The 26,736-nt window shown below is 43.5% G+C and overlaps 1 protein-coding gene across 1 annotated transcript in view; it reads left to right on the top strand.

The window, feature by feature from the left end:
• The window catches only part of LOC122792864 (kynurenine/alpha-aminoadipate aminotransferase, mitochondrial-like), an 808,921-nt gene that overhangs the window by 185,630 nt on the left and 596,555 nt on the right, over positions 1–26,736 (top strand). Inside the window, exons 2-4 of the mRNA XM_044060423.1 lie at positions 591–662; positions 6,126–6,294; positions 8,680–8,812. Coding sequence (XP_043916358.1) covers positions 596–662; positions 6,126–6,294; positions 8,680–8,812 — 369 coding nt within the window. The 5' untranslated portion in view covers positions 591–595. The remainder of the gene's footprint in view (positions 1–590; positions 663–6,125; positions 6,295–8,679; positions 8,813–26,736) is intronic.

The raw sequence follows: 26,736 nt of genomic DNA, 5'->3' as shown, positions 1-26,736 counted from the left end.
ATCTGTGAGGAAGGAAAACAAGCAGTTATGCAACAAGTAAACAAAGCACCACAGGATCAGTCTAGTTTATTATCTGATGATAAACTGAAAATTTTTTCTGAGTATCTTGGTATTTGCACAGTCTGAGGACTTAGTCATGCCTCTCTAATTTACATAAATGCTTGCATAAAATAATGGTGGCTGTTAGCTTTCTTTTCAGTCTGAGCTAGCTTTCTTTTCAGTCTGAGCTCCATGGCAGCTTTATATGCTACCGTGAAGTGTTGGACTTGTTTTTCAGAGGGCATTACCTATACATTAACACCCTGCAGGGGAACGTTCATTTTCCAGTCAGGGTGCTGATGTATAGGTAACCCATTTTCTAATTAGTATTAATACACACATACACATACAGCTGTACTCCATTTTAGGTAAGACTGTAATTGTTACTAAACTTATTTCATTTTTCAGAATGTGTCAGTGTGTTTGTTCTTGGTACAGTTAGAAAGCTGCATGAAACTGGTAACCCACAGGTATAAAACTTTTCAAACAGTTTGTACTTTTCAATGTTTTTATGTTAAGAATTTGTTAAGTATGTGTTCTCTTTCTGACAGGTGCCATGAATTACTCCAGATTCATTAATATAGTAAGTGCGGCAAGACAGCCATCTCCAATACGTGTTCTAAGTAAGTACTGGGTATTCTCTGCAAATTAGTTATTGTTTTGGTTTGCAAAGTGGTGTTGCCCCTATTATGGGGGAGAAAGTCCAGACGTTATGAAGTGGTCGAATGTCTACTCAAAAGGTAATGAAACAAGTTTCAACAATTACACATGTTTAAGCTAAACAGCTACAATAATGGTAGTAATAATAATTTGTTGATTGCATTAAATTGAGTTATTCATACAAAATCTGACGGTGGCATTCATAGTCACTTGTATTAGGCAAGTCTTTCCCAATTTGTAGACCTCCTCAGTGCCCCAGTAACACAAACTGGGTTGCAAACTGGCTTAAGGACAGAACCCACAGGGTTAGAGTTGCTGGCGCTATGTCAGACTCCAAGACGGTCACAAGTGGTGTCCCACAGGGCTCAGTCCTTGGCCCCCTATTGTTCGGCATCTACTTCTCAGAAGTACAGGCCAACATGGGAGGACTTTGGCTGACAAAGTTTGCAGACGACTGCAAACTGGGCGCCATAGTGGAAAGTGCATCGGACACTGATATCCTTCAGAAGGGACTCACGGAAACAGATAGCTGGTGCCAGAGCCATAGCCTGAAGTTAAACGCCAAAAAATGTATAGTCATACCCTTCGGGAAAAACAAGGTAACCCCAAGCTACCATATAGGTGGCAATCCACTAAGCACAGAAGAGGTTATCAGGGACCTGGGGACCCAGGTTGACAGTGGCCTTTCTTTTGACACTCACGTTGCTAAAGTGGTTAGAAAGACCTTCTACATTGCCCACCTGATCATGAAGGGATTCACATCCAGATCTAGTGAGGTCATTGTTCCCCTGTACTCTTCACTTATCAGACCAATGATCGAGTACAATGCCCCATTCGGGATGTATCTCACCCGACATCTGCAGCAATTGGAGAGACCCCAAAAGTTCCTCACCAAAAGGATAAAGGGACTCCAAAATCTGTCATATGCTGCCAGATTGAAGAAACTCCAGCTCTATTCAGTTGCATACCGTCTGCTTAGAGGTGACATGTGCCTGACATACAAGGCCATGACCAACCCGGAATTAATGGACATGCTCCACCTCAAAAAATCCAAATCCACCAAAACCACTAGAGCAAGCGACTTAAACCTTAGCACGGATATAAATAGGACGTGCTGGAGGGATAGATTTATCACTCAGAGATTCCCTATGCTGTGGAATAAAATCCCGATCCATGTGAGGCAGAGCACCTCGCTGGCTCTGTTCAAGAGAAATCTTGACCTGTGGATGGGAGATCGTAGGTTTATCCTGGGAATCATCTCTGTGTCACTGCTGGACAGAGGCACAACAAACTAATGGGCACAGTATTCTTTCATATAAGGGGTGGCGTAAGCCACAAAAATTTGGGCTAGGCTTATAAATGCCTTAGGGCCGATAGCCTAGTATAAACCTATGAACCTATGAACCCATGAACCCAGCTCTTCTGAACAGCATGAGGATTGTTGCCACATGTAAATACAATAGTTGGGGAATGTGGCCTATGCTAATGGATGTCATTAGTATCCTGGAGTACTGCTCTGCAGGGTAAATGGCCTTGCATGGTTTTTATAGCTGTCTGTACTAGTATGCAGCACTTCAGCTGTGTACACCTGTGCTCCTCAGTACAAGGAATCTGCAGGGGGTTAACCTGAAGCTTTACTTTTTTGCAGTTACTGTACCAGTTAAGTAGTATATTGAAGCAGGATTATCTGCCAGATGCAGGTGCACTTGTGTGTGTGTGTGTGTGTGTGTGTGTGTGTGTGTGTGTGTGTGTGTGTGTGTGTGTGTGTGTGTGTGTGTGTGTGTCTGTGCCATTGTGTGTGTGTGTGTGTGAGATTTATGTTGGCAGGGTGCTCATCTGAGTAATTGTACAAGTGTCAAGATGAATAATTAGTTGAAGATGTAGCACTGTAAAGAGGGCATGTGACAGGGAATCAACCTGTAGCCTATCACTACTGCTCAGCTTAAGAAAACAGTGTGAGTTCTGTTGCTGCTCCATTAAATGTGAATTCCATTTCAGATGTCTTGTCTTGCTTTCTTGTACACACTTTATTCATGAATACATATGCACTCCTTCCCAAATCACATTGCTCTGCTTACCCAGAAGAGATGGGATATCTTAGAAATGTATAACAGAAAATGAAAGCAGAAAATGGTAACATTCTTGTGCTTAATGTTGCCTCTTAACCAACATGGACGATGATGGTTTTCCAGAACTTTTATTTTTTTTTTCTAAGTACTTTTATTTTTTTTTCTGTTTCTCACTTTCTGGTCTCTGCTGTGTTCAGAGAATTTTTTATGTATATCTATTATGTTCATTACATTTTTGTTTTATTGACTGTGGCTTGTTTACAATTATGTCCAGTTGCATTCAGCTGTCTTAACACAAGATGCATTGAAATTTTGATTAGCTGCCATGGCTTTTAAAGGAGACTGTGCATTTAAAATAATGCAGTCTGAAACCAGTTTGTAAAATCATCTTGCTGAATTTACAAATGCAAAGCAACATTACTTATCTGATGGGGGGTTAAGAATACTTTAGTAAAATAGTAAAAAATGTAAAGTTTAGTCTTAAATGTAGCCTGGACGCCTTTAGCAGTACTGAAAGTTTTTTGGAAATATGGCCTGTCAGATGTAGATAAATTCAGAATAACAGGGAATGATATGGAATAATGTAGAATGGGGGACAGATTACAGCTGGAAGCAGGTAGAAATTGAAAAGTGGTGTCTTCTAATATTCCTGAAGTGTCAGTTGTACATCAGGTAGCTCACTTGTCTTTGATGCAGAAGGCTGTAGGTTCTATTCTCATGCCAGTTGGATGGATAACTGCAGTACAGCATAAGGGGGTGGGAGTGCCGCATTTCTGAGCGTGTTGTCTTTTGGATGAGATGTTAAACTGAGTTCCTATCTAATTGAGTTGATAGCTGAGGTGGATGTAAAAGACCCTACAGCACCTATTGGAAAAAGTAGTGGAATTTCCCCTGATGCCTTGGCCCAATTTCCCTTAGTACTATGAATACTACCTTAGATCTCCCCTGAAAAGAAGCTACTAGCCTAGTGGGACCCAGTCAACAAAAAGATAGAGAGATAGAGAGACAGAGAGACAGAGAGACAGATTAGATAGATAAGGTACTTGCAGTGCAGTTGAGTTCATTTATGGCAGTTATTGGAGAGGGATAAAGCTATGAGTGGTTAACAGTCTGCATCTTATAGCCCAGGGTTTAATTCCCTCAGCCTGTATTTGCCTGCTCTGTTACCTTGAACAAGTCAGTTAACTATATGGTACTTTGGTGCATCTGGGAAATTGAGCTAGGCTCATCAGAGGCCAAATAAACTGCATGCCTAGTAAGTATCTACTGAATGGGGATGTCTTTGTCAAAGGTAAGGGAGGCATCAGCTACAAAGAGGAAGGCTAAACGTCAGTTGAGTTTGAATAAGATGTTAATCTTTCCTGTTATCAGGGAGGCATCAGCTACAAAGAGGAAGGCTAAATGTCAGTTGAGTTTGAATAAGATGTTAATCTTTCCTGTTATCATGTTTCTTAGTAAGGATGGTTGTTATTACTTTGAACCATGTAATTAGGTGCTAACTGCTACTGTAACCTTCCACGTGGGGGTCGGGGGGACACAAAAATTGCACAAGCTTTTTAAAAAGGAATTGGAATCCTAAGTAAAAGTTCTTGTTAGTCATGTTCCGTCAACTACCCTCTGGCACCTTTATTTGTCATGCCATGCCCTTAATTAGAAATTTGGATCATCTGTGTTTATATTTGTGACTTTCTTTAGTGGTTTTCTACTTGAACTTCAGCTTACAAAAATGACTGCAAGAACATGAAACGTTAAGGAACTCCACTTTAATGACAAACGTTAAGCGCTTTCATACAGGTATAAGGACTTCATCAGGACTAAAGAACAAATGAATTATCACTCATTATATACTATTAAAAAAAAAATCACATGATCAGTTCATAGGTTCATAGGTTCATAGGTTTATACTAGGCTATCTGCCCTAAGGCATTTATAAGCCTAGCCCAAATTATTGTGGCTTACGCCACCCCTTATATGAAAAAATACTGTGCCCATTAGTTTGTTGTGCCTCTGTCCAGCAGTGACCTAGAGATGATTCCCGGGGTAAACCTACGATCTCCCATCCACAGGTCTAGATTTCTCTTGAACAGAGTCAGCGAGGTGCTCTGCCTCACATGGACCGGGATTTTATTCCACAGCATAGGGAGTCTCTGAGTGATAAATCTATCCCTCCAGCACGTCCTATTTATATCCGTGCTAAGGTTTAAGTCGCTTGCTCTAGTGGTTTTGGTGGATTTGGATTTTTTGAGGTGGAGCATGTCCATTAATTCCGGGTTGGACATGGCCTTGTATGTCAGGCACATGTCACCTCTGAGCAGACGGTATGCGACTGAATAGAGCTGGAGTTTCTTCAATCTGGCAGCATATGACAGATTTTGGAGTCCCTTTATCCTTTTGGTGAGGAACTTTGGGGTCTCTCCAATTGCTGCAGATGTCGGGTGAGATACATCCCGAATGGGGCATTGTACTCGATCATTGGTCTGATAAGTGAAGAGTACAGGGAACAATGACCTCACTAGATCTGGATGTGAATCCCTTCATGATCAGGTGGGCAATGTAGAAGGTCTTTCTAACCACTTTAGCAATGTGAGTGTCAAAAGAAAGGCCACTGTCAACCTGGGTCCCCAGGTCCCTGATAACCTCTTCTGTGCTTAGTGGATTGCCACCTATATGGTAGCTTGGGGTTACCTTGTTTTTCCCGAAGGGTATGACTATACATTTTTTGGCGTTTAACTTCAGGCCATGGCTCTGGCACCAGCTATCTGTTTCCGTGAGTCCCTTCTGAAGGATATCAGTGTCCGATGCACTTTCCACTATGGCGCCCAGTTTGCAGTCATCTGCAAACTTTGTCAGCCAAAGTCCTCCCTAACATAATAACTTATCTAAACATTAATTAACTAGATAAAATCCAGATGTAACAAGCCTAACAAATATAATCATTTTTGTTCATTTTTTTATGCAGTTCTTGGTTTAAAGTGGTACCTTTAAGTTTTAAACTTCAGTTTAATCCATTTAGGTTTACACTTAACAGCAAAATTCAAAGGGAATCTAAAGGGCAACCTCTCATATATTAACATAGATGTGTATGCTGAGAGATGTAATGTAAACTCAAGACTGCTAGAAGGAATTTGTATCTTTGTACTTACTACTTTCAATCCTGCTGTCCTGATAGAGCAATCTGGTACAGAAGCCTTTCTTTTCCTGCCCTGAGGAGCTTTTATTAAAAAACAAAACATAAAAAAAACTTGTTTAACTGTAGATTTATGATGTTTACTTGGTGGATTGCATTATTATTGTTTTATTTTCTTTTATGCCAGATCATCTAATTTTGTCTTTACTATGTCTTATTTCCTGTTTTAGCGGACCTTTATCAGAGATCCCCACCTTCTATGATCTCCCTAGCAGGAGGTGTACCAAATCCTTCACTTTTTCCATATGAAACAACCACCATTTCTTTAAAAGATGGCTCCAAGCTTGATTTTGGATGGAATATAATGCAGCAAGCACTTCAGTATTCCTCTTCAGCAGGGTGAGTTCAATGATGGATTGCAGACTTTTCTAAACCTGTTGAGGTCTAAAGCTGCTATAAGCAGGTAAGGATTGTGCCCGGCTGCCCGCCAATGTGCCCACTGAAGCAGTTTTTGTTACCTGTCAGTGTAAGTTGCTACTTTTTGTGTGTTTTGTATTTGTTTATTTAGAGGCTCAAGTCATGAAAGTTTGAATCTCATCATATGGCTTATTTCTGTCTTCATATGAGGCTGTGACTGTCCGAGCATCTGTCATCTCTCAGAAGAAGAAAACTTCTTCACATACCCCTGTCTTGCACCTAGCCTTCTGATTCATGTTGTTTGCTATCCTAATAGTTTGTTAGAGCTACAGAATGTGTTGCACCCTTCCATTTTGTTAATGCTGCTGAGGTATTTGAACATTTCTGTTGTGCCTCCTTCACTAGTTATTACAAACATACATACAAATTGTTCAAGCATGGGCAGTAATGCCCTTCTAGCCTGCAAATATACCAGAACAGTTGTTCCCATAGTAAGTGTTCTGGTTGTTCTTAAAAATATCTAAACTAGTGCTTGTCCACTGTGAAATTCTTCATTGTTCTGTCCTTAAGAGGCACATAATGTAAAGTTGTATCAGTCTTTGGGATATATTAGCGTTTTAAAGCATGGGGTGAATCCATTGTTCACAGTACAGGTGAAATATATATCTGCTGAGTGAGTTTAACTTAGACATGAATGCATACAAAATTATAGCTGTGGACAATATCCATTTAGCAACTTGTATATTGTTTTCAATGAATTTCATTCATGCATTTGTTCTCCAGTCATCTGCACAGTCCATTTCTGGGTCTTGGGGGAGCTAGAGCTTCTCCTGGCACTGAGTCAATGTAACTTAGCCCAGATATGGTGCCAGGCCGTCACAGGATTCAGACTCCCCCACACTCACCTAGCCACTGCGATAGACACATGTACACGCACAGTCACCCATGGCATGCTCGTCAGCAGGTACTTTGAGGGTAACCAAGTCACCTACAACACATTTTTGGGATCTTATACGAAACCAGAGCACCAGAGAAAGCCCTTAGAGACGCAGGAAGGATATGCATACTCCACACAGAAGGCATTATCTGAAAATAAGACTAGATAACTAAGTGTTATGAGGCAGCTATCCTGACAGCTGCACCACTGTGTCAACTTCAGTAGGTTTAATATCTAATATAGTAATGCATCCATGAAGAATGTCTTTTTGGTTATTGTGAGCTATCTATTCAGCATAGCTACCAGCATAATTGACTGTTTTGTCTTGTGACAGAATTGGTAGATAGATGGTCTGATTTTTAATGTTTGTTTATGAAGTTTATTCTTTTTAAAACATGCACTTGTAACTCAAATTTGTTTCCTTCGATACATGCCGACATAGCACCATGTTTTTGTTCTCTCATTGAATCCACTATTTTACATAAAATATTGAATAGACATTTTGCACTTCTCCACCCTGTTAAGTGTCAGAGGCACAACAGGTAGCACATTTGCTTTTGGTGCAGAAGGCTGTGGGTTTTATTCCTGGACTAGGTAAATGGATGGCTGACACTGCAGTGCAGCATAAGGGTGGCGCTGCACTCCTGAGTGTGTCGTCTGTTGAATGAGACATTAAACCAAGATCCCATCTGCTTGAGTTGGTGGTATGTCAGATGGATGTTAAAGATCCCATGGTATCTAAAAGAGAAGGGGAAGTTCCCTGATGCCCTGGCCAAATTTCCTCAAGTAGTATTGGGCATCTCCTGAGTAAAGACTACTAGCCTAGGCAGACTAATCCTGTCAACAGAGGATAAATAAGTAACAATTTGTTTACACATGTTCATGTTGTATTGTGTTATGTAAAACAGTGGCCAGCCTTTAATCTATAGGTGTTATTAATATCTGATTGGGATCTTTTACTGAGCTCAAGAGAAGGTAATCAAAACCTTAAGCAAACAAATAAAACTAAATGAACATGAAATTATATTCGTAGTAGATATAAAGATAACAGTACATATTCATCTCTGGATTTAATTTGTCCTTTTGCTGTAATGATAACTGCGTTTCTTTGCATTTATGTTGTGCATTTTGTACTTGCTTAATTTATTAATCTAGTACCTTGTTAAGTTGAATAACACCATTGCATCATTCTCAAACTCTCTAGACATGCATTTTAGATAGTAAAACAACTAGTTATATAAAACTGATACAGACATTGCCAAGGAATCAGGTTTGGCGTGGTGAATTCAGTATCAAGTGACAGGGTGACCATCGCACTTTAATGGATTTGCATTTCAGCTCAGAAACTAAGCCTGTACAGGCAATAAAGTCTGCATTATTTCATTCCATACTGACTTCGTTGACTGAGTATGCTCTTTATTATTTTGCAGAGTTCCGGAATTATTGAACTGGTTGAAGGAGTTCCAGATTAAAATTCATAACCCTCCAACAGCCAGATATAGTCCAGAAAAAGGACAGATGGATATATGTGTAACCACTGGCTCCCAAGATGGACTTGCTAAGGTAGGACAAAATCCACAATTAACTTTGGGATCATTATCAAATTTCACTCAAAACACACACACACACACACACACACACACACACACACACACACACACACACACACACACACACGAGCAGAGAAAGCCTTTTTCTTGGGCTTTGATAAAATCAGTAGTACGAAAGGAAAACACTAGCCCCACTTAAGATTCAAACACAAGACCTCCAGTATTCCATGCTGGTATCACTGCAGACACACACACACACACGCACACTGCACAAAAATGCAGAGAAAGCGTTTTGTTTAGGCATGTTTAAAAATCAGAAGAATAAACCCAGTACCTCCTGCATTCTGCTGCTGAACTAAGAAACTCTTTCCAGGTTATTTTAGACTGTTAGAAATCCAGACTTCATATTTACTGTGAATTACATTGTTTTATGTTTTGCTGCATTATTTCTATACATTAAAATTAGTTTATTTTAAAATATGTGATTTTTTCCACCCATTTCATAGTCAAAAGCAATAAGATTGTTGATCTCAGAAGCATGTAATTGAGAAGCATTTGTTTCGCAAGTTATTAGATACTCATCTGTTACCCTACTTTACAGTGGTCATTTAGTTTTAGTATGAATTGGCTGTTGTTACCATTTGTGACAAGTGCCTAAAAATGTATTTGCTAGAAGTCAGTGAATGGGCTTATACATTGTTATACAGTTGGAGGTATTCCTAAATCACAAAAAGTGATGAACAAATGTGTTTAGTTATCTTTTTGTTTTTGTGCACATTTGTTAAGTAGGATTGTTCAGCTGGAAATATCCATTTTCAGGGGAGACCAGGAAGTGAAAATCTCTAGCTCATGACAAAACGGTGCATGCAAAATGAGCAGTGCTAAACAGTGATCATGAGAGAGAGCATATACAGACAAATCTAATCTGTACAAAGGAATAAATATTTTGGAGTACAGATTATATAAGACCAAGCACACCAGTAGCAAAAGACGTAATGGTAAAAACATTGCAGAAGTGCACATAGCAGTTATGATGGTGATTTGAAAAAGGGTACGTTGGACTTTAAGAGACCGATCTTTAGTTAGCAGTGTTCAGTGTACCGTGGTAGATTACAACATGTTATAATGGAAAAGTTGCAAAAGAAGGAACAGAATAATAGTAGCTTGTAAAGTGTCTGAAAATAAGTGTTACACAACAGAAGATAATGTAACATATGACTGAGGATTTATAAAACATGAAGCCTGGCAGTAAATGTTGGCAAAGCATGTTTACATAATATACTGATGTATATAGATATGTAGAAAGATAGATGAAAAGAATGAAGTTGTATTAGTACAAAGTGCAACAGGGTAAAAGGAAAGGTAATGAGGAAGACAAGCCAGCTTGAAGCTACAGTTGAAGATTGCCCACCCTCTACATGACTGGATGTGAGGCATATTTTTTCCACCAGCCAGCGCTGAGTTACCCTGAAGCAGTTTAGACTGTCCAAGCATCACCTTGCCACTTCCTGTGGAGGCTCATTACTTATGCAAAGGACTCATCTTTCAGTGGAGCATCTCAACTTCACATTTTTTTTTTATTGGACACCCCCCCCACACACACACACACACACACACAGTGGTATAGGATCATAGGAGGTTACAAGGCTAACGGCCCCAGGGCCGTTACAAGGCTAGTCAAGTTCAACACATGTTCCCAAGGGTGTCTGGTTCAGACACTAAAATCAGCACCTGTTGTCCCTGTCCAAGTGGGACACAAGTGGAACCCCTGGGGTGAATTTCCAGTTACCCATCCAATTGTCCAAATTGCGTTTAAATTGGGCCAACCAGGGGCTTTGTTCAACATGAATAGGAAGCTTGTTCCAAAGGTGGGGTAACCCGTGTAAGACATATCTGTCTCTCCAGAAAGTTCTGTTGATGTCACATACCAGGTTAGGGTCCTTCGAGCGAGTGATCTGGGTGTCATTTGACTTGTGAATGTGCAGCATTTCCATTAAAGCTGGGTCAGACATTGCTTTTTATGCAAGGCGCAGGTCGCTTCTGAGCAGTCTGTATGACACAGAGTAAAGTGACAATGATTTCAGTCTGTCTGCATAAGACAGATCTTGGAGACCCTGATTTTCGTTGTAAGGAACCTTTGTGGTCTCTCCAGTTGCTGCGGGTGTTTGGAAAGGAACGTACAGAAGGGAGCACTGTACTCTGTTGTTGGACTGATGAGGGAAGAGTACAGAGGGGTTATAACGCAATGCCCTTACTTTTGAGATGAGCAATATAAAATGCACTTCTTACCACTGTGGAGACATGGCAATCGAAGTTAAGGTTGCTATCAACCTGTGTGCCCAGATCTCTCACCACTGACTGTGTGCTTAAGGTATTGCTATTGATGTAGCAGTTTGCAGGAACATAACCCTTGCCAAAGGGGATAATAATGCATTTTTGGATTAAGTTTAAGACCATGACTTTGACACCAGTCATTAGTCTGCGTGCAATCATCAGCAAACTTTTTTTTCAGCCAGTCCTTTAGTTTTAGCCTGTACTTTGGAGAAGTAGATTCTGAACAGTAGGGGTCCCAGAACCGATCCCTGTGGAACACCACTGGTTACAGGTCTGCTGGAGGAAGTGGAGTCCCCTATTTTGATCGTATGAGTTTCATCAGTGAGCCAGTTTGCAACCCACCTGATAATGTATGGGTTGACACCCAGCTGGATGAGTTTATCAATGATGCCTATGTGGGGGATTCTGTCAAAGGCCTTGGCTAAGTCTAGGTAGGCCATATGCACAGATTTGCCCTCGTCTAGGGCTTTGGTGACTGTCTCGAAGAAGTCCACCAAGTTTGACAGGCATGATCTCCCCTTGACAAAGCCAAACTGGGTGGGGGTCGAGCATTTGGAGAGTTCCTATATCTTTGTTAGTAAGGTCTATGATGATTCGTTCCATGGCCTTGCAGATAAGGCTGCTCAGACTAATGGGTCTGTACTTCTTGGGGTCTGTGGATGCACCCCCTTTGTGCAAATGGATGACGGTAGCCGTTTTCCATTACACTGGGACAAAGCAAGTGCTTAGGCTGTGATTGAAAAGCGTGCTCAATGGTGATGCTAATTCCTGATGTTCTTCATGTTTTACTGTTGCAGTCATCACCTGTGGGTTATCCCTGCTGTAGTAGCTCTCGGTCGGCCCGAATACAAGAGTCAATGTATTTCTGCATCTGCTGCTGTCTGATGTCAGGTCGTCAGAGCTATAAAGGAGAGCAGCTGACGCCATTACATCATTCTTTCTTGCCATGGAGCTCGTAGCAGAATCAGTTCGCAAGTGTGCCGGTTGGTCGTTACCAGAGTTTTGATTTACAGCTGAAAATGTCTAAAGCTAAGTACCCCGTTGGGAATCCTTTTTTTTCTTGCACTAACCGATGTCCGAAAAAGTTAACAATTGTCTCGCCTGTGTAAAGCAAATACCACACTGAGACTTCCACTCATACTGTGTCACTTGTTTAGGCTCAGATGATGACATCCCCCATTGCCGGTTCTGTGCCTTTTTTTAATGCAAGAACCATTCGCCGTAGAGCTCTTATTGTAGCCAGGTATTTTCATCTTCTGTCTTCGCATTCCGAAATGGCTTCTGCCAGCCAGCCATCCATAGACATTCCGAAGAAACGTAAGGATAAAGATAGAGACAGACCACAGAAGGCCAAGCCTTTCAACGACTCTACCGCTAAGTAGGTTGTCAGTTCTCCAGAATTCAGTGAAGCGCTTTTCCCACCTCTGATGCCCGATTGGATTAATTCTCAGGCCTCTACCGAGACCCTTTCGGAGTTTGGTATGCCACAGAAATCTTTCTTCATCTTCAGAGCCTTTGGTTGTCTCTGCCTCGGTTGAGTCTGGAGCCATGACGCAGGCACCGGCTTCTGAGGAGGCCTTTCGCACTACCGATTCTCTTCCGACTACCGTTCCTCTCAGACCGATGGATACTCTTAGGGCTAGAGGCAAGGCCACTCCCAGGAAAAGTACCTCTAGCCACCATGTTACTCCTGCTCCTCCTCCTCCCCAAACTCAAATGCTTAAAAATGGCAGAGGATCTTATTACCCTTATCAGGGGTAGTCAGGCCACAACTTCTAAAAGGAAAAGAGACCTTTCTCCTGAAATACTAACAGAACAGGATTCTGAGGAGTCTGATTATTCGGATTTTGAAGAGGAACAACAACCTCTGACTGCTTATGAGGATTCAGATGCAGAGGAATCCATTCCCTCTGTCTCCCTACCTGAAGATCTTTCCTTTGGGGAAACCCTTCACACCCTCAGTGAACATTTCCACTAGGAATCACTGGACTTCCCTCAGTCTAAGAAAAGACTAAGAGAGTTTCTAGACCTGCCCCAGCACAGACCCTGGCCATCCCTCCTATCTTAGAGGTGGTTGATGATGTCTTGCAGGAATCCGGTTTAACTCCTGACAGCCTCCCACCTGCTCCCAGAAAACCTGACAGGTTTTACATAGACCTCTCTCAAATACCTGTACAGAAATCCTGCTGCAGACCTGGAGGTCATTACACAGGGACCAAAAGGAGCTAAGGCTAGTTCTACGAAAAATCCTACTCCATCTGACAAGGACTCCAGAGCTCTGGACATATGGGGTAAAAAAGCATACACCTCTGCAACCTTGGCTATCAGAGCTCTCAGCTGTCAGTTCCACATGTTAAAATATCAACAACACACTTTGGAACTGTTAAAACAAAAAAATTCTACCTTTTCTAACTGTGCCAATTCGAAAGAGTTAACAGATTTACTGCACTCTACTTGTCAAGTGGCTAAGCACTCTTTACACTGCAGATATGACGCCCTAGAAGCTTCAAGCAGAGCAGCAGTGTCAGGATCCGTCATTAGGAGACATGCATGGTTGAAGGGAATAACCTCTCCCTAATCATGTCAAATCTAAATTACTTGATGCACCCTTGGATAAAGACCGCCTGTTTGGAGAAAAAGCAGAAGAGGTGCTTAAAAAGATAGAAGACAAAGTAAAATCTATGCAAACAGTAAAAGATTTCCTTTAGGTACAACGTCCTACATTCAGCAGAAATTTTCCCTCAAAGCACTGGTCCTTTCCTGCACCTAGCAGATAGGGGCAAGGTAAGCCCCACAGGGATAGACCACCCAGACTCCCACCCCAGGGACAGCAGAGAACCAAAGAATGGACCACTTCCACTCCAAAGGCAGGGAGTTCTAAGCCATTCTTCTATGGCAAAAAGTCTTAATGACTCCCTCTGCCCTCTTTTCTCTCACCAAAAACTAGGAGGAAGGATCTCCCTCTGCAAAGAAAATTGGCTTTCTGTAACAAAGGACCAATGGGTCTTAAAGATCATTTTTCAGGGATACGTATTCTCCTTCACGGAACTCCCAATTCTAAGAGGGTACCCAGACTTACCTGCAAATCAGTGGGCAGAGGCATTGAAACAAGTCCAAACTCTCATATCCCAAGGGACAGTAGAACCTGTCCCCTCAGATCAAACAGGCAAAGGCTTTTATTCCAGACTATTCTTGGTTCCCAGAACCCATCCTGGATCTATCCATTCTGAACACCTTCCTGGTGGTCCCCAAATTCAAAATGCTAACCTTACAGCAGCTGCTGCCTATGCTGACAAAAAATTACTGGTTAGTAACCCTAGATCTAAAAGATGCCTACACCCTTTGGCTTATCTACTGCTCCCAGGGTATTCACCAAATGCTTAGCCCTGGCCATAGCCTTCTGTAGACAGAAAAATATACAAATTTAACCTTATCTGGACAACTGCCTCATTCAGGCAGACTGCATCCTCAAGGATCTGCTCTTTGTCAAAACCCTCCTAACCTCCTTTAGGGTACACCACCAAAGAGAAGAAATCAAAGCAAACACCCTCCAGGAAGATTATTTTCTCGGGAGCACTGCTGGACACAGCATCCCAAATGGCCTTCCTATCCTCAGAAAAGCAGAGCTTCCTGCCTCTCTATTTCACCCAGCTGGCTTCCAGAAGTCCCTTCACTGCCAGGAAGTTCCTGCAAGCCTTGGGGTACATGGCATCTCGCATCCCTCTAATTCTTCTGGCCAGGCTTCAGATGAGAAAATTTCAGTGGTACCTAAAGAACATTTGGTGTCAGCACTCTCAGCCTCTAGAGACCTCTCTCCCTCTGATCCCCTGTATAAGGGCCGACTTTCTCTGGTGGGCAGGGGCCTGTGCCCAGAACAGGGGTCTTCTCTTTACCCTGCGCTCAGCTGGGCAGACCATTACCACTGATGCCTCAGACATAGCTTGCTCACCTAGAAGGCAGGTGCCCAGCAACTTCCCTTACACATCAACCAGAAGAAAATGATGGCAGTACAAAAGGCTGTGACTTCCTTCAAACCCCATCTCAAGCCCGGGGCTCTCATTATTAAAAGAGACAACACCACAGTAATGTGGTACATCAACAAACAGGGAGGGACCCAATCTTACCCTCTGTGCAGGCTACCCATGAACCTCTGGCTGACTGCCTCTTCCATGGGACTATACCTGATAGCCCAATACCTACCCGGGATCAACAACACTCTGGCAGACCACTTAAGCAGAAACTTACTGGACCCCCACGAATGGCAGCTCCACAGAAAAATCTTTTTATAAATCATCCAGGCATGGGGGACTCCGGAGGTGGAGGTGGATCTCTTTGCTTCACATGTCAACCATCAGCTGATAAAAATCTGTACCAGGGATTATCACCACCTAGCATGGAAGGTGGATGCATTGACCTTTCCCAGGAACACCCTGTTTTTGTACCCATTCCCTCCTCTGCCTCTTATTCCAAAGGTACTGATCAAAATAAGGGAGAAGCGACCAAAGGCCATTCTCATTGCTCCAGATTGGCCCAGACAACATTGATACCCCCCCTACTGTGCAGCTTAACCTTACAGCCTCCCAAGCAGTTTCCCCTGATCTCAGACCTCTTAACTCAGGTGTGTGTGTGTGTGTGGGGGGGGGGGAATGCTGCACCCAGGTTTGCATACTCTCAAACTATCAGCATGGCTAATACTATAAAGGCAAGCAAGCAAATAGGTCCTAGACATTATCACAGAAACCAGAAACCAAGCACCAGAAAATCATATGCAGGAAAATGGAAAAGATTTTGCTCCTGGAGCCAGTCCAGAGGGGGTAATACCTCACAACCTTCTATCCCTTTCATCCTGGACTACCTAGCGGAGCTACTTAATAGTGGCCTCTCCTTCACCTCTATTAAAATCCACGCCTCAGCCATTTCAGCTCATTTTGATATAGAACAGCTCCTGATGTTCATCGTGTTACCCTGCTGCAGTCATCACACTTGGGTTATCCTGTCGTCAGGCGGTCCCGCAGTCGGCCAGAATTCCAAAGTCTTGGTCTGGAGAAAATGGCGTCGGTTGCATTATATATATACCCCTGGCGCTCTGACGTCAGGGAAGAGGCGACAGCAACCGACGCCATTTTCTCCAGACTTTCTTGCCGCGCGGTGCCCGAAGCAGAAGCAGTTCGCAAGTGCCGGTCGGCCGACTCGAGATTTTCGAATTCGAATTTCAGACCGAAGTCTTCTATAAAGCTAAGTACCCCGTTGGGGAAACTTTTCTTGCCTTAGACCGATGTCAGAAAAAGTTAACAATTGTATTTCTTGTGGGAAGCAAATACCTCATAAGGATTTTCATTCTTATTGCATACCTTGTCTAGGCCCAGACCACGACGTCACTTCTTGTCGGTTTTGTGCTAGGTTTAATAAGCGTATTATTAATAGACGCTTTGGTTTCGCACGACACTACTTCAGTAGGAAATGTAACTACACCATGCCGTCGGAGCAACCGACTACCGGCGTGCACAAAAAACGCAGGGATAAGGACAGGCAGCCCAGGCCTAAGCCAGATTCCGAGACCTCGGCTGATCCGGTCTCCAGTTCTCCGGTCCTCAGTGAGGCTCCGACGCAGCCCCTGACTACCGCAGATCTGGAACCCGAGACCGCTACGGAAATTTTGACGGAATGTACCAGGCCGACGCAGCCTTTAACTTCAGGCCCTTCCAACGACTTTGCTTCAAAAAACGTCGGTGCTACAGAAACGCCATCGGTTTCTGAAGGTGTTTTCAAACCAACGACTCTCACCATTTAAACGTTTTCTAAGTCGAAGACTCCTTCTAAATCTAAAAGGACTGCACTTCAGTCTCCTGTTCAAGGCCCTATGCCTAAGAAACAGATGCTCAAAATGGCTGAAGATTTGATTTCTTTAATCAGGGGTTCACAGCCCCCTTCCTGACAAAAGGCCTAGACAAGAGGAAGTTTTTGCTTCCTCTGAGCAAATGTCCATTTCTTCAGACTCCTCTGAGGACCAAGACTATTCCTTCTCTCCTTATGAAGATTCTGATGCTGAGGACTCTATTCCCTCAACTTCTCCTCCTGAAGACTACTCCTTTGGGGAAACTTTACACACTATGAGGGAACATTTTCACTGGGAAGGTCAAGACTACTCTGATTCAAAGAAAAGGCTCAGAGAGTTTCTTTTACTCCCCCAACACAGACCACTTGCCATCCCACCAGTTTTGGACATTGTGGATGATGTCTATTTAGAATCCAGTTTCAACCCAGACTCTCTACCTCCTGCTCCGGCTAAGCCTGACAGGTAATACAGAGTGCCTGATTCCCACAAACTTCTTTACAAAAGCCCAGTAGCTGACCCAGAGACTATCTCCCAGGGTCCCAAGGGGGCTAAGGCTTCTATGGCTAAAAACCCAGTACCTTCTGAGAGGGATTCCAGAGCACTAGACAGGTGGGGGAAAAAGGTTTACACCTCAGCCACACTAGCTATGAGGGCACTGAATTGTCAATTTCATATGCTTAAGTATCAGCAATTTCTAATCTCTCAGTTAAAGCAAAGAATAACCACTCTCCCTCAACAATCTGAATTGAAAGAAGTACAGGATCTGTTGCACGCCACTGAGCAGGTGGGCAAACATACCTTACAATGTGGGTTTGATTCTTTGGAGGCCTCCTGCAGAGCAGCTGTCACTGGGTCTGTTATACGTAGGCATGCTTGGTTAAAGGAACAAACTCTGCCTGATCATGTTAAAGCAAAACTACTAGATGCTCCCTTACAGCAGGATGTTCTTTTTGGAGTTAAAGCAGAAGAAGTTTTAAAGAAAATGGAAGATAAGGCAAAAGCTATGCAGACAGTCAAAGATTTCCTACAAGTACAACCCCCTCGCTTCAGCAGAAACTGGCCAACAAAAAATTGGTCCTTTCCAGCCACTGACAGACTGCAGAGGGGTAAATACAGACGCCCAAGGGGCAGAGGACAACCACAAGCCCAGTATAAACCTCGCCAATGGGGCACTACAACACAGAAGGGAGGAGAAGACAGGTCTCAATCCACCAGAAGACAAACTCAATGACTTGCACCTCATCTGGCCAAGCAATACTCTCTTGGCAGCCCCCTTGGGGGAAAAAACTCGCAATTTTTTTCAGACAACTGGCACATAGTCACAAAGGACAAATGGGTCCTAGACATAATTTTACGAGGATACAGATTCCACTTTCACACCTTGCCAATGAAAAGAGGAATGCCAAACCTGCCACAAAATCAATGGGCAGAGGCACAAAAGCAAATTACAGCTCTCATGGACATGAGAGCCATTCAACTGGTACCTACTCAAGAGCAAGGCCAAGGATTTTACTCAAGACTCTTTCTAGTACCCAGAAAGGACAATGCTTGGAGACCAATTCTGGACCTTTCAATTCTAAACACTTACTTGCAAGTCCCAAAATTCAAGATGCTAACTCTACAGCAGCTACTTCCCATGTTGGGCAAGGAAGCATGGCTGGTAACGTTGGACCTCAAGGAGGCATACCTGCATGTCCCTATCAGACAAAGTTGCAGAAGATACCTCCGTTTCATTGCAGGTTCAACCCACTACCAATTCTCTGCACTGCCCTTTGGCTTATCTACTGCGCCCAGAGTATTCACAAAATGCCTGGCACCAGTTATTGCATACTGCAGACAAAGAGGAATTCAAATATATCCATACCTGGACGACTGCCTCATCCAAGCAGAAAGAAAAGACATTCTCTTACATCATCTGGCTTTTGTGAAGCATCTACTAAATTGTTTGGGGTACACAGTAAACGAAAAGAAGTCAAAACTAGTACCCTCACTAAAAATGACATTCCTGGGTGCCAGCTTGGACACAACGGCCCAGAAGGCTTATCTTACACCAGACAAGCAACTACAACTGACTCAATATTTCAAAACAATGGCAACAAAGACCCAATTAACTGCAAGAAAAATTCTGCAGGCTTTGGGCTTCATGGCATCTTGCATTCTGATACCATTTGCAAAACTGCATATGAGGAAATTACAGTGGTACCTAAAAAGCGTATGGTCTCAACACAGCCACAGCTTGGACACAATGATATCTCTCATTCCCTGCCTAAAACAGGAATTTCTATGGTGGTCACAGGCATGTCACCTCAACAAGGGTCAGCCTTTCACCTTGCCTCCAGCCAGGCAGACTGTCACAACAGATGCTTCAGACTACGCCTGGGGGGCACACATGGCAGGACAATGCATTCAAGGCCTATGGACTGCAGATCAAAGAAATCTGCACATAAATCAAAAAGAGATGCTAGCTGTACAGAAAGCTCTGACAGCCTTCAAGGATCTATTACATCCAGGACAACTTGCAATAAAGACGGACAACACCACAGTAATGTGCTACATAAACAAACAAGGGGGTACACATTCCTACTCTCTATGCAGGCAAGCAATGATCTTATGGAACACAGCTCTGGCCTACCAAGTCCAGTTACAAGCTCAATTCCTGCCAGGACAGAAGAACACATTGGCAGACGACCTCAGCAGAAACAGCAAAGATCCCCACGAGTAGAAACTAGATCCACAAATATTTGCAATGATAAGTCAAAAATGGGGCCTTCCAAACATAGACCTGTTTGCCAGTCCTCAAAACTACCAACTAACAAAATTTTGTACAAGGACATTCCACCATCAAGCTTGGAAAGTGGACTCTCTCTTTCAGTTGAAAAACCTGACAGCATATGCCTTCCCTCCATTACCTCTCCTCACAAAGGTTCTTTTGAAGGTCAAAAAGGAGAGACCACGACTGATTCTCATAGCCCCAGACTGGCCACGCCAGCACTGGTACCCGCTATTGAAAAATATGGCCCACAGCCCACCATGGATATTGCCTCAAATACCCCATTTGCTCACACAACAAAACAAATTCTTCACAGCCAGCTCAAAACTTTAAATCTGGCTGCATGGCAGATCAACTAAACATCCAACCAGTTCCTCTTTCACAAGCAGTTCTGGATGTTATTCTGGAAGCCAGGATGCCAAGCACCAGGAAGGCTTATTCGGACAAATGGAAAAGGTTTTGTGCCTGGAACCAAGCTAAAGGCCAAGACACAATTCGGCCTCACATGCCTCACATTCTGCAGTATTTAGCTGAGATGTTGCACAAAGGACTTTCCTTTTCCTCAATTAAAATCCATGCTTCAGCTATTTCAGCTCACTACAACACGGATCCACCTTTATTTTCACATCCTCTTCTAAGGCAGTTCCTCAGAGGGACAAAAACCATTAGACCACCCAGGAGAGCTCCTACACCAACATGGGACCTCAACTTTGTTCTGGAAAAACTAACGCTACCTCCCTTTGAACCAGCTTTCTCTGCAGATCTTCAGTTCCTATCATGGAAGACTGCCCTGCTCCTAGCAATAACTTCAGCTAGGAGAGTCTCAGAGCTACAGGCACTAATGACAGTGGAACCTTTCCTCATTTTTCATCAAGACAGAGTTTCTGTATGAACTAATCCTTCCTTTATGCCTAAGGTGGTTTCCAGTGTAGCTTTAAATCAAACCATCCACTTACCCACCTTCTTCCCCAATCCACAGAACAAAGGTGAGAGACTCCTACATTCCTTGGACATTCACAGGCAGCTTCGTTACTACTTGGACAAAACTAAGGCTTTCAGAAAAACTGACCGGCTCTTTGTATCCTATACTACAGCTTCTCAAGGGAAGGCTATATCTAAGCAAACCATTTCTAAATGGATAGGTCATTGCATACGTTTCTGCTATACCCGTCATGGGAAACCAGTTCCTGCTACCATTAGATCCCACTCTACCAGGGCAACAGCTACCTCTACAGCCTTTCTCAGGGGGGTTCCAACCAAGGAAATTTTAGAAGCTGCAACTTGAGTTCAGTACACACCTTTACCAAACACTATCTAAGAGTTCTCATAAAACTAAGAGCTCTCATAAAATCATCCAAGGCAAATTTTGAGAGAAAAATCGCCAAGGACTCTAAAGACAATCATAAGGCCTTCTTTAGCTATGTTAGAAACCTAGGAGGAAACTCCCAGATATGCTCAGAATTAGTTCAAAATGATGTGAAAATTACTGAACCTACACACATTGCTAACATACTGGCTGACAGGTTCAGTGCAAACTTCTCCCTGTCCTCCCTCGAAAAGGAGAGATATCTATTACAGAGGATTGTAGCCCCCAAACATCTCCAACGCCCAGGTGAGAACTGCCCTCACTAAGGCAAAAAACACAGCATCCATGGGACGGATGGTGTCCCGCTGTGTGCTTCATGAACTCAACGAGGAATTAAACCCACAGTTAGGACAGCTGTTTAATCTTAGCCTCACCTCAGGATACGCATCCAAGGAGTGGCGCACGGCGACTGTGGTCCCACTTCATAAGGGCGGTGCCTCCACAGACCCTGGAAATTACCGCCCCATTAGCTTGACAAGCCTTATCTGCAAAGCCATGGAGAGGATCATAATGGAACTCATAAATAAAGACATAGGGAACTTGCAGACTTTGGATCCAACCCAGTTTGGCTTTGTCAAAGGCAGATCCTGCCTCTTAAACTTGGTTGACTTTTTCGAGACAGTCACCAAGGCCATTGATGAGGGAAAGGCAGTCCATACAGCCTACCTCGACCTGGCAAAGGCCTTCGACACAATACCCCACTCAGGTATCATCGAAAAACTCATCAGCTTGAATGTAAACCCATACATCACAAGATGGGTTGCAAACTGGCTAAGTGACAGAACCCACAGGGTCAGAGTTGCTGGAGCCATGTCAGACTCAAAGCCTGTCACAAGTGGTGTCCCACAGGGCTCAGTCCTGGGTCCACTCTTGTTCGGCATCTACTTTTCTGAAGTACAAGCAAACACAGGAAGGTTATGGCTGACAAAGTTTGCAGATGACTGCAAACTGGGCGCCAGAGTCGAAAACACATCTGACACAGATATCCTCCAGAAGGGCCTCACAGAAACGGATAACTGGTGCCAGAGCCATGGCCTGAAGTTAAACGCCAAAAAATGCATAGTCATACCCTTTGGGAAAAACAAGGTTACCCCTAGCTACCATATAGGTGGCAATCCACTGAGCACAGAAAGTCATCAGGGATCTGGGGACCCAAGTTGACAGTAGCCTTCGCTTGACACTCATGTTGCTAAAGTAGTTAGGAAAACCTTCTATATCGCCCACCTGATCATGAAGGGATTCACATCTAGATCAAGGGAGGTCATCGTCCCCCTGTACTCATCACTCATTAGACCTATGATTGAGTACAATGCCCCGCTCGAATGTATCTGACCAGACACCTGCTGCAGCTTGAAAGGCCCCAAAAGTTCCTCACCAAAAGGATAAAGGGTCTCAAAATATGTCTTATGCTGCCCGACTGAAAGAACTCCAGCTCTATTCAGTCTCATACCGCTTGCTCAGAGGTGACCTGTGCCTGACATATAAGGCCATGTCAAACCCAGATTTGATGAATATGCTTCACCTCAAAAATCTAGATCCCTCAGAACCACAAGGGCGGGAGACTTAAACCTTGACACGGTTATAAATAGAATGTGCTGGAGGGACAGATTCATCACCCAGAGACTCCCTATGCTGTGGAACAAAATCCCGGTACATGTGAGGCAGAGCACCTCGCTGGCCTTGTTCAAGAGGAATCTTGACCAATGGATGGGAGATCGCAGATATACCCCAGGGATTACTTCAGTGTCACTGCTTGACAGAGGCACAGAAAAATGATAGGCATAGTTTTTATTCAAACTAAAGGGGTGGCGAAAGCCACATAACTATGGGCTAGGCTTATAAATGCCCTTGGGCAGATAGCCTAGTATGAACCTATGAACCTATGAACTTACCTCTTTACTCTAAGTCCAGGGCAGGCTTCGCCACTGCAGTTCTGCAGGGCCTTATTGCCTCCACTAACCCTCTATGATACCTCCCCCCACCTTAGCTTTGGGATTCTACCCAAGTGTGATGACTGCAGTAGGGTAACACGATGAACATAGTACAGTTTTATACCTACCATAAATGTAGATGTTCGAGTGTTCACCCTGCTGCAGTCCAGGTTACCCTCCCTCCATCCCCTCTGATCTACTGGAAACATCTCTTCTATGCCTTACTGATGTATTTGCTTATAGCTGAAGGGATTTTGTGTTTGTGCAGTATTCACTCCATTTGGTACTAATTCTGACCACCTTTTTGGGGGCACCTGACATCTGGGGCAAGAAAAACTGAAGAAAATGGCGTCGGTTGCATTATATATACCCCTGGCGCTCTGACGTCAGGGAAGAGGCGACAGCAACCAACGCTGGACCAAGACTTTGGAATTCCGGCCGACTGCGGGACTGCCTGGTGACAGGATAACCCAAGTGTGATGACTGCAGCAGGGTGAACACTCGAACATCTACATTTATGGTAGGTACAAAACTGTACTTTCTCCCATCCTTTGATTAAACAATTCCTCAGAGGGGCTTCTAATATCAGACCTCCCAGAAGGCCACCCACTCCAGCCTGGGACCTGAGTAATGTTTTGGAAAAACTAACTTTACCACACTTTGAACCTGCTGCTTCAGCAGAACTAAGATTCCTCTCCTGGAAGACTGCTTTTCTCTTAGCTATCACCTCAGCCAGGAGAGTTTCAGAACTTCAGGCAGTGATGGCCATTGAGCCCTTCATCATCTTCCATGCAGACAGGGTCTCCCTGAGGACTAATCCCTCCTTTATGCCCAAGGTGGTATCTAATGTGACTCTCAATCAGGCCATACATTTACCCACCTTTTTTCCTAACCCTCAAAACAAGGGGGAAAGAATTCTGCACTCACTAGATGTGCAACGACAGCTCAGATACTATCTGGACCACACTAAACCCTTTCGAAAAACAGACCAACTACTTGTCAGCTTTGCCTCAGGGGCAGAGGGGAAGCCCATTTCCAAATGGATATCACACTGTATCCATTTCTGCTACAGATTGCATGGGAAAACCCCCCTAAGTCTATTCGAACCCATTCCACTAGGGCAGCCTCCACTTCTACAGCATTCCTCAGAGGAGTTCCCACCAGGGACATCCTGGAAGCTGCCACGTGGACTTCTATCCATACCTTTGCCAAGCATTACCACCTACCATACCTTTGCCAAGCATTACCACCTACCTCTATTTTCTAAGGCTAGGGCAGGGTTTGCCTCTGCAGTTCTGCAGGGCATGCTGACCCATTCCTAGGTCTCTTACTAAGTCTACCACCTTTCTCCTCAGCTTTGGGAATCCTCCCACAGGTGATGACCGCAACAGTGAAACACGAAGAACATAGTACAGTTGTGTACACTTACCATATGTAGATGTTCGAGTGTATTCACTGTTGCAGTCCTGGTTTCCCACCCTTCTTCCCCCTTATATCTTCTTTTTTAGGGAGACATAAGTTTGAAAAGGTGGCTTTTAGCCACCAGGACCACTTTACCTTATTTACTTGGGCCTCTGATGGGTTAGGGTAAGAAAAACTGATGTAATGGCGTCAGCTGCTCTCCTTTATAGCACTGACGACCTGACATCAGGCAGCAAGTGACAGCAGCCGACGCAGAAAAACATTGACTCTGGTATTCGGGCCAGCCGAGGGCTACCACAGCAGGGATAACCCACAGGTGATGACTGCAACAGTGAATACACTCAAACATCTATATTTATGGTAAGTGTACACAACTGTACTTTTTAACCCATTTAGGACACAGCCCAGGATGTTGCCTGGTCCCATAGAGGCTGTGTTTTTGGCCTTGAAGGCATTTAAGACCTGCTTCTCGGAGATAGTAAGTGGGGGACAGGTGTTAGGAATACTTTGGGGTATTTGTGGCAGGGACAGGGGAATGAAGTTTTCACTGAACTTGTCAGCTGGCAGGTTTGCTATATCCACAGGTTCTATATATGTACTACTATTAACTATGAGTTCAGCACAAATCTGGACCTTACCTTTGAAGTTACAGATGTAACTAAAGAATGCTTTGTGGTTATCCTTATTTAGGAAAGCTAATTTGGATTCGTAGTTAGCTTTCGAGGACTTCAATAGGAGTCTTAAGTTGAGGAGGGAGTGCTTCCAGTTTTGAGACCATTCTTTCCTACTCTTACAGCAGTTTCTTTCTCCTATTGTATTGCCTATTAATGGCAGCTGTCCACCAGGCAGGTTTGTTTTTCCTTGAAGATCTTGCTTTGGTTCTGTCAGGTACAGCAGATTCAGTGCAATTGTATAGGTCCTTTGTAAAGCATTGGTGTATAAATTCAGCATAGGTATCTGTTCCATCAATAGGGGGAGGGGCTTTGAAGCTATTTATACCATCATGTAAGAGGTTGTAATTGGAGACGTTCTTTAGTCTAGTTGTTGCTAAGGGGGTGTGGGTCTTGTGTTCTAGTTACTTCTAGCAAGACTGATTTGTGGTCCCTCACCCAGGGATGGCCACACACTGAGGGTGATGCAGTAGTTCCCCATGTTGGTGAGCACCAGGTCCAGGATGTTTGAGCCCCTTGTGGGTGTGTCAGCCAGCTGGTCCAGGGCACTGGAGTTAAAGTCCAGGAACCTTTGGGCAAGTGAGTTAGAACTCGTACATTGGTAAAGTCACCCAATGGTAAAGTCACCCAAAACCAGGGTGTTTGGTTGTATCTGACTGATTCAAGTAGATCCATGTAGGCTGAGTGGATGTCCTCATTCATGGAGGGGGTCCTCTAGCTGGCAATGACCTGAGGAGGGGTTTTACCTACAGTCAGTAGCACCTGAAGTAATTCAAGGGAATCGTGCTGTCTGACCAATCTAGAGGTATATTTATCTTTAATGAATATTAATACACCACCTCTTTTAGTTCTCATGCCTTCAGTTTGTGGTCTGAACGTGTGTAAGAAAATATAACCTGGTATAGCTAGGGTGCTCTCTGCAGCCTTAAACCAGGTCTTAGTGACTGCACAAGTATCAGCATCTTCAGAGCATTAAAGTGAATTGGCCCATTCGCTTGTCTTTTGTTATCTTGAATTTTCTAGTAATATCAGCCATACTTTCCCACTTTATAATGACAATTGCTTAAGATTTTTTACTCATTTTTAGCGTTATTTTTTATTAAATTGTCATGAAATATCCGAAGAAACCCACAAGAGTGGACAAAAGTGCTTAACTAAAGGTATCCTAACTCTTTCATATATATCCAGTATAGAACAGCACTTGCTGAGTGAGCTCATGTTTCTTGTTTTCTATTTAACTGGCTTAGGCTCCACTTAAGAATTCATGAGTTACTAAAGCCACTTTGGTTTATTTGATTTGTACTTAAAATCTAATTACTGCATCGTTAAGACCCCCTAAGAGTTGGCCCAGTAGTCAGGGATCTGGGAACATTTGTAGATGGTAATCTGACCTTCGACCAGAATGTGGGCAAGGTACTAAGAAAATTATCCCATATTGCCCAATTTATAAGTAAGGGTATGGTATCCACATCCAAGGAAGTCATAGTGTCAATTTATTTGACACTTATCAGACCCATGCTTGGGTATAAAGCCCCATTTGGCATGTACCTGACCAAGCAGGTGCAACAGTTGGAATGCCATAAAAATTCCTTACCAGGAGAATCCAG

The sequence above is a fragment of the Protopterus annectens genome, chromosome 2.part0 (assembly GCF_019279795.1).
Source record: "Protopterus annectens isolate FY-2018-M chromosome 2.part0, PAN1.0, whole genome shotgun sequence".
Lineage (NCBI taxonomy): Eukaryota > Metazoa > Chordata > Ceratodontiformes > Protopteridae > Protopterus > Protopterus annectens.
Note: the sequence above shows the minus strand (reverse complement) of the source record. Positions and strands in the feature narration are given on the sequence as shown.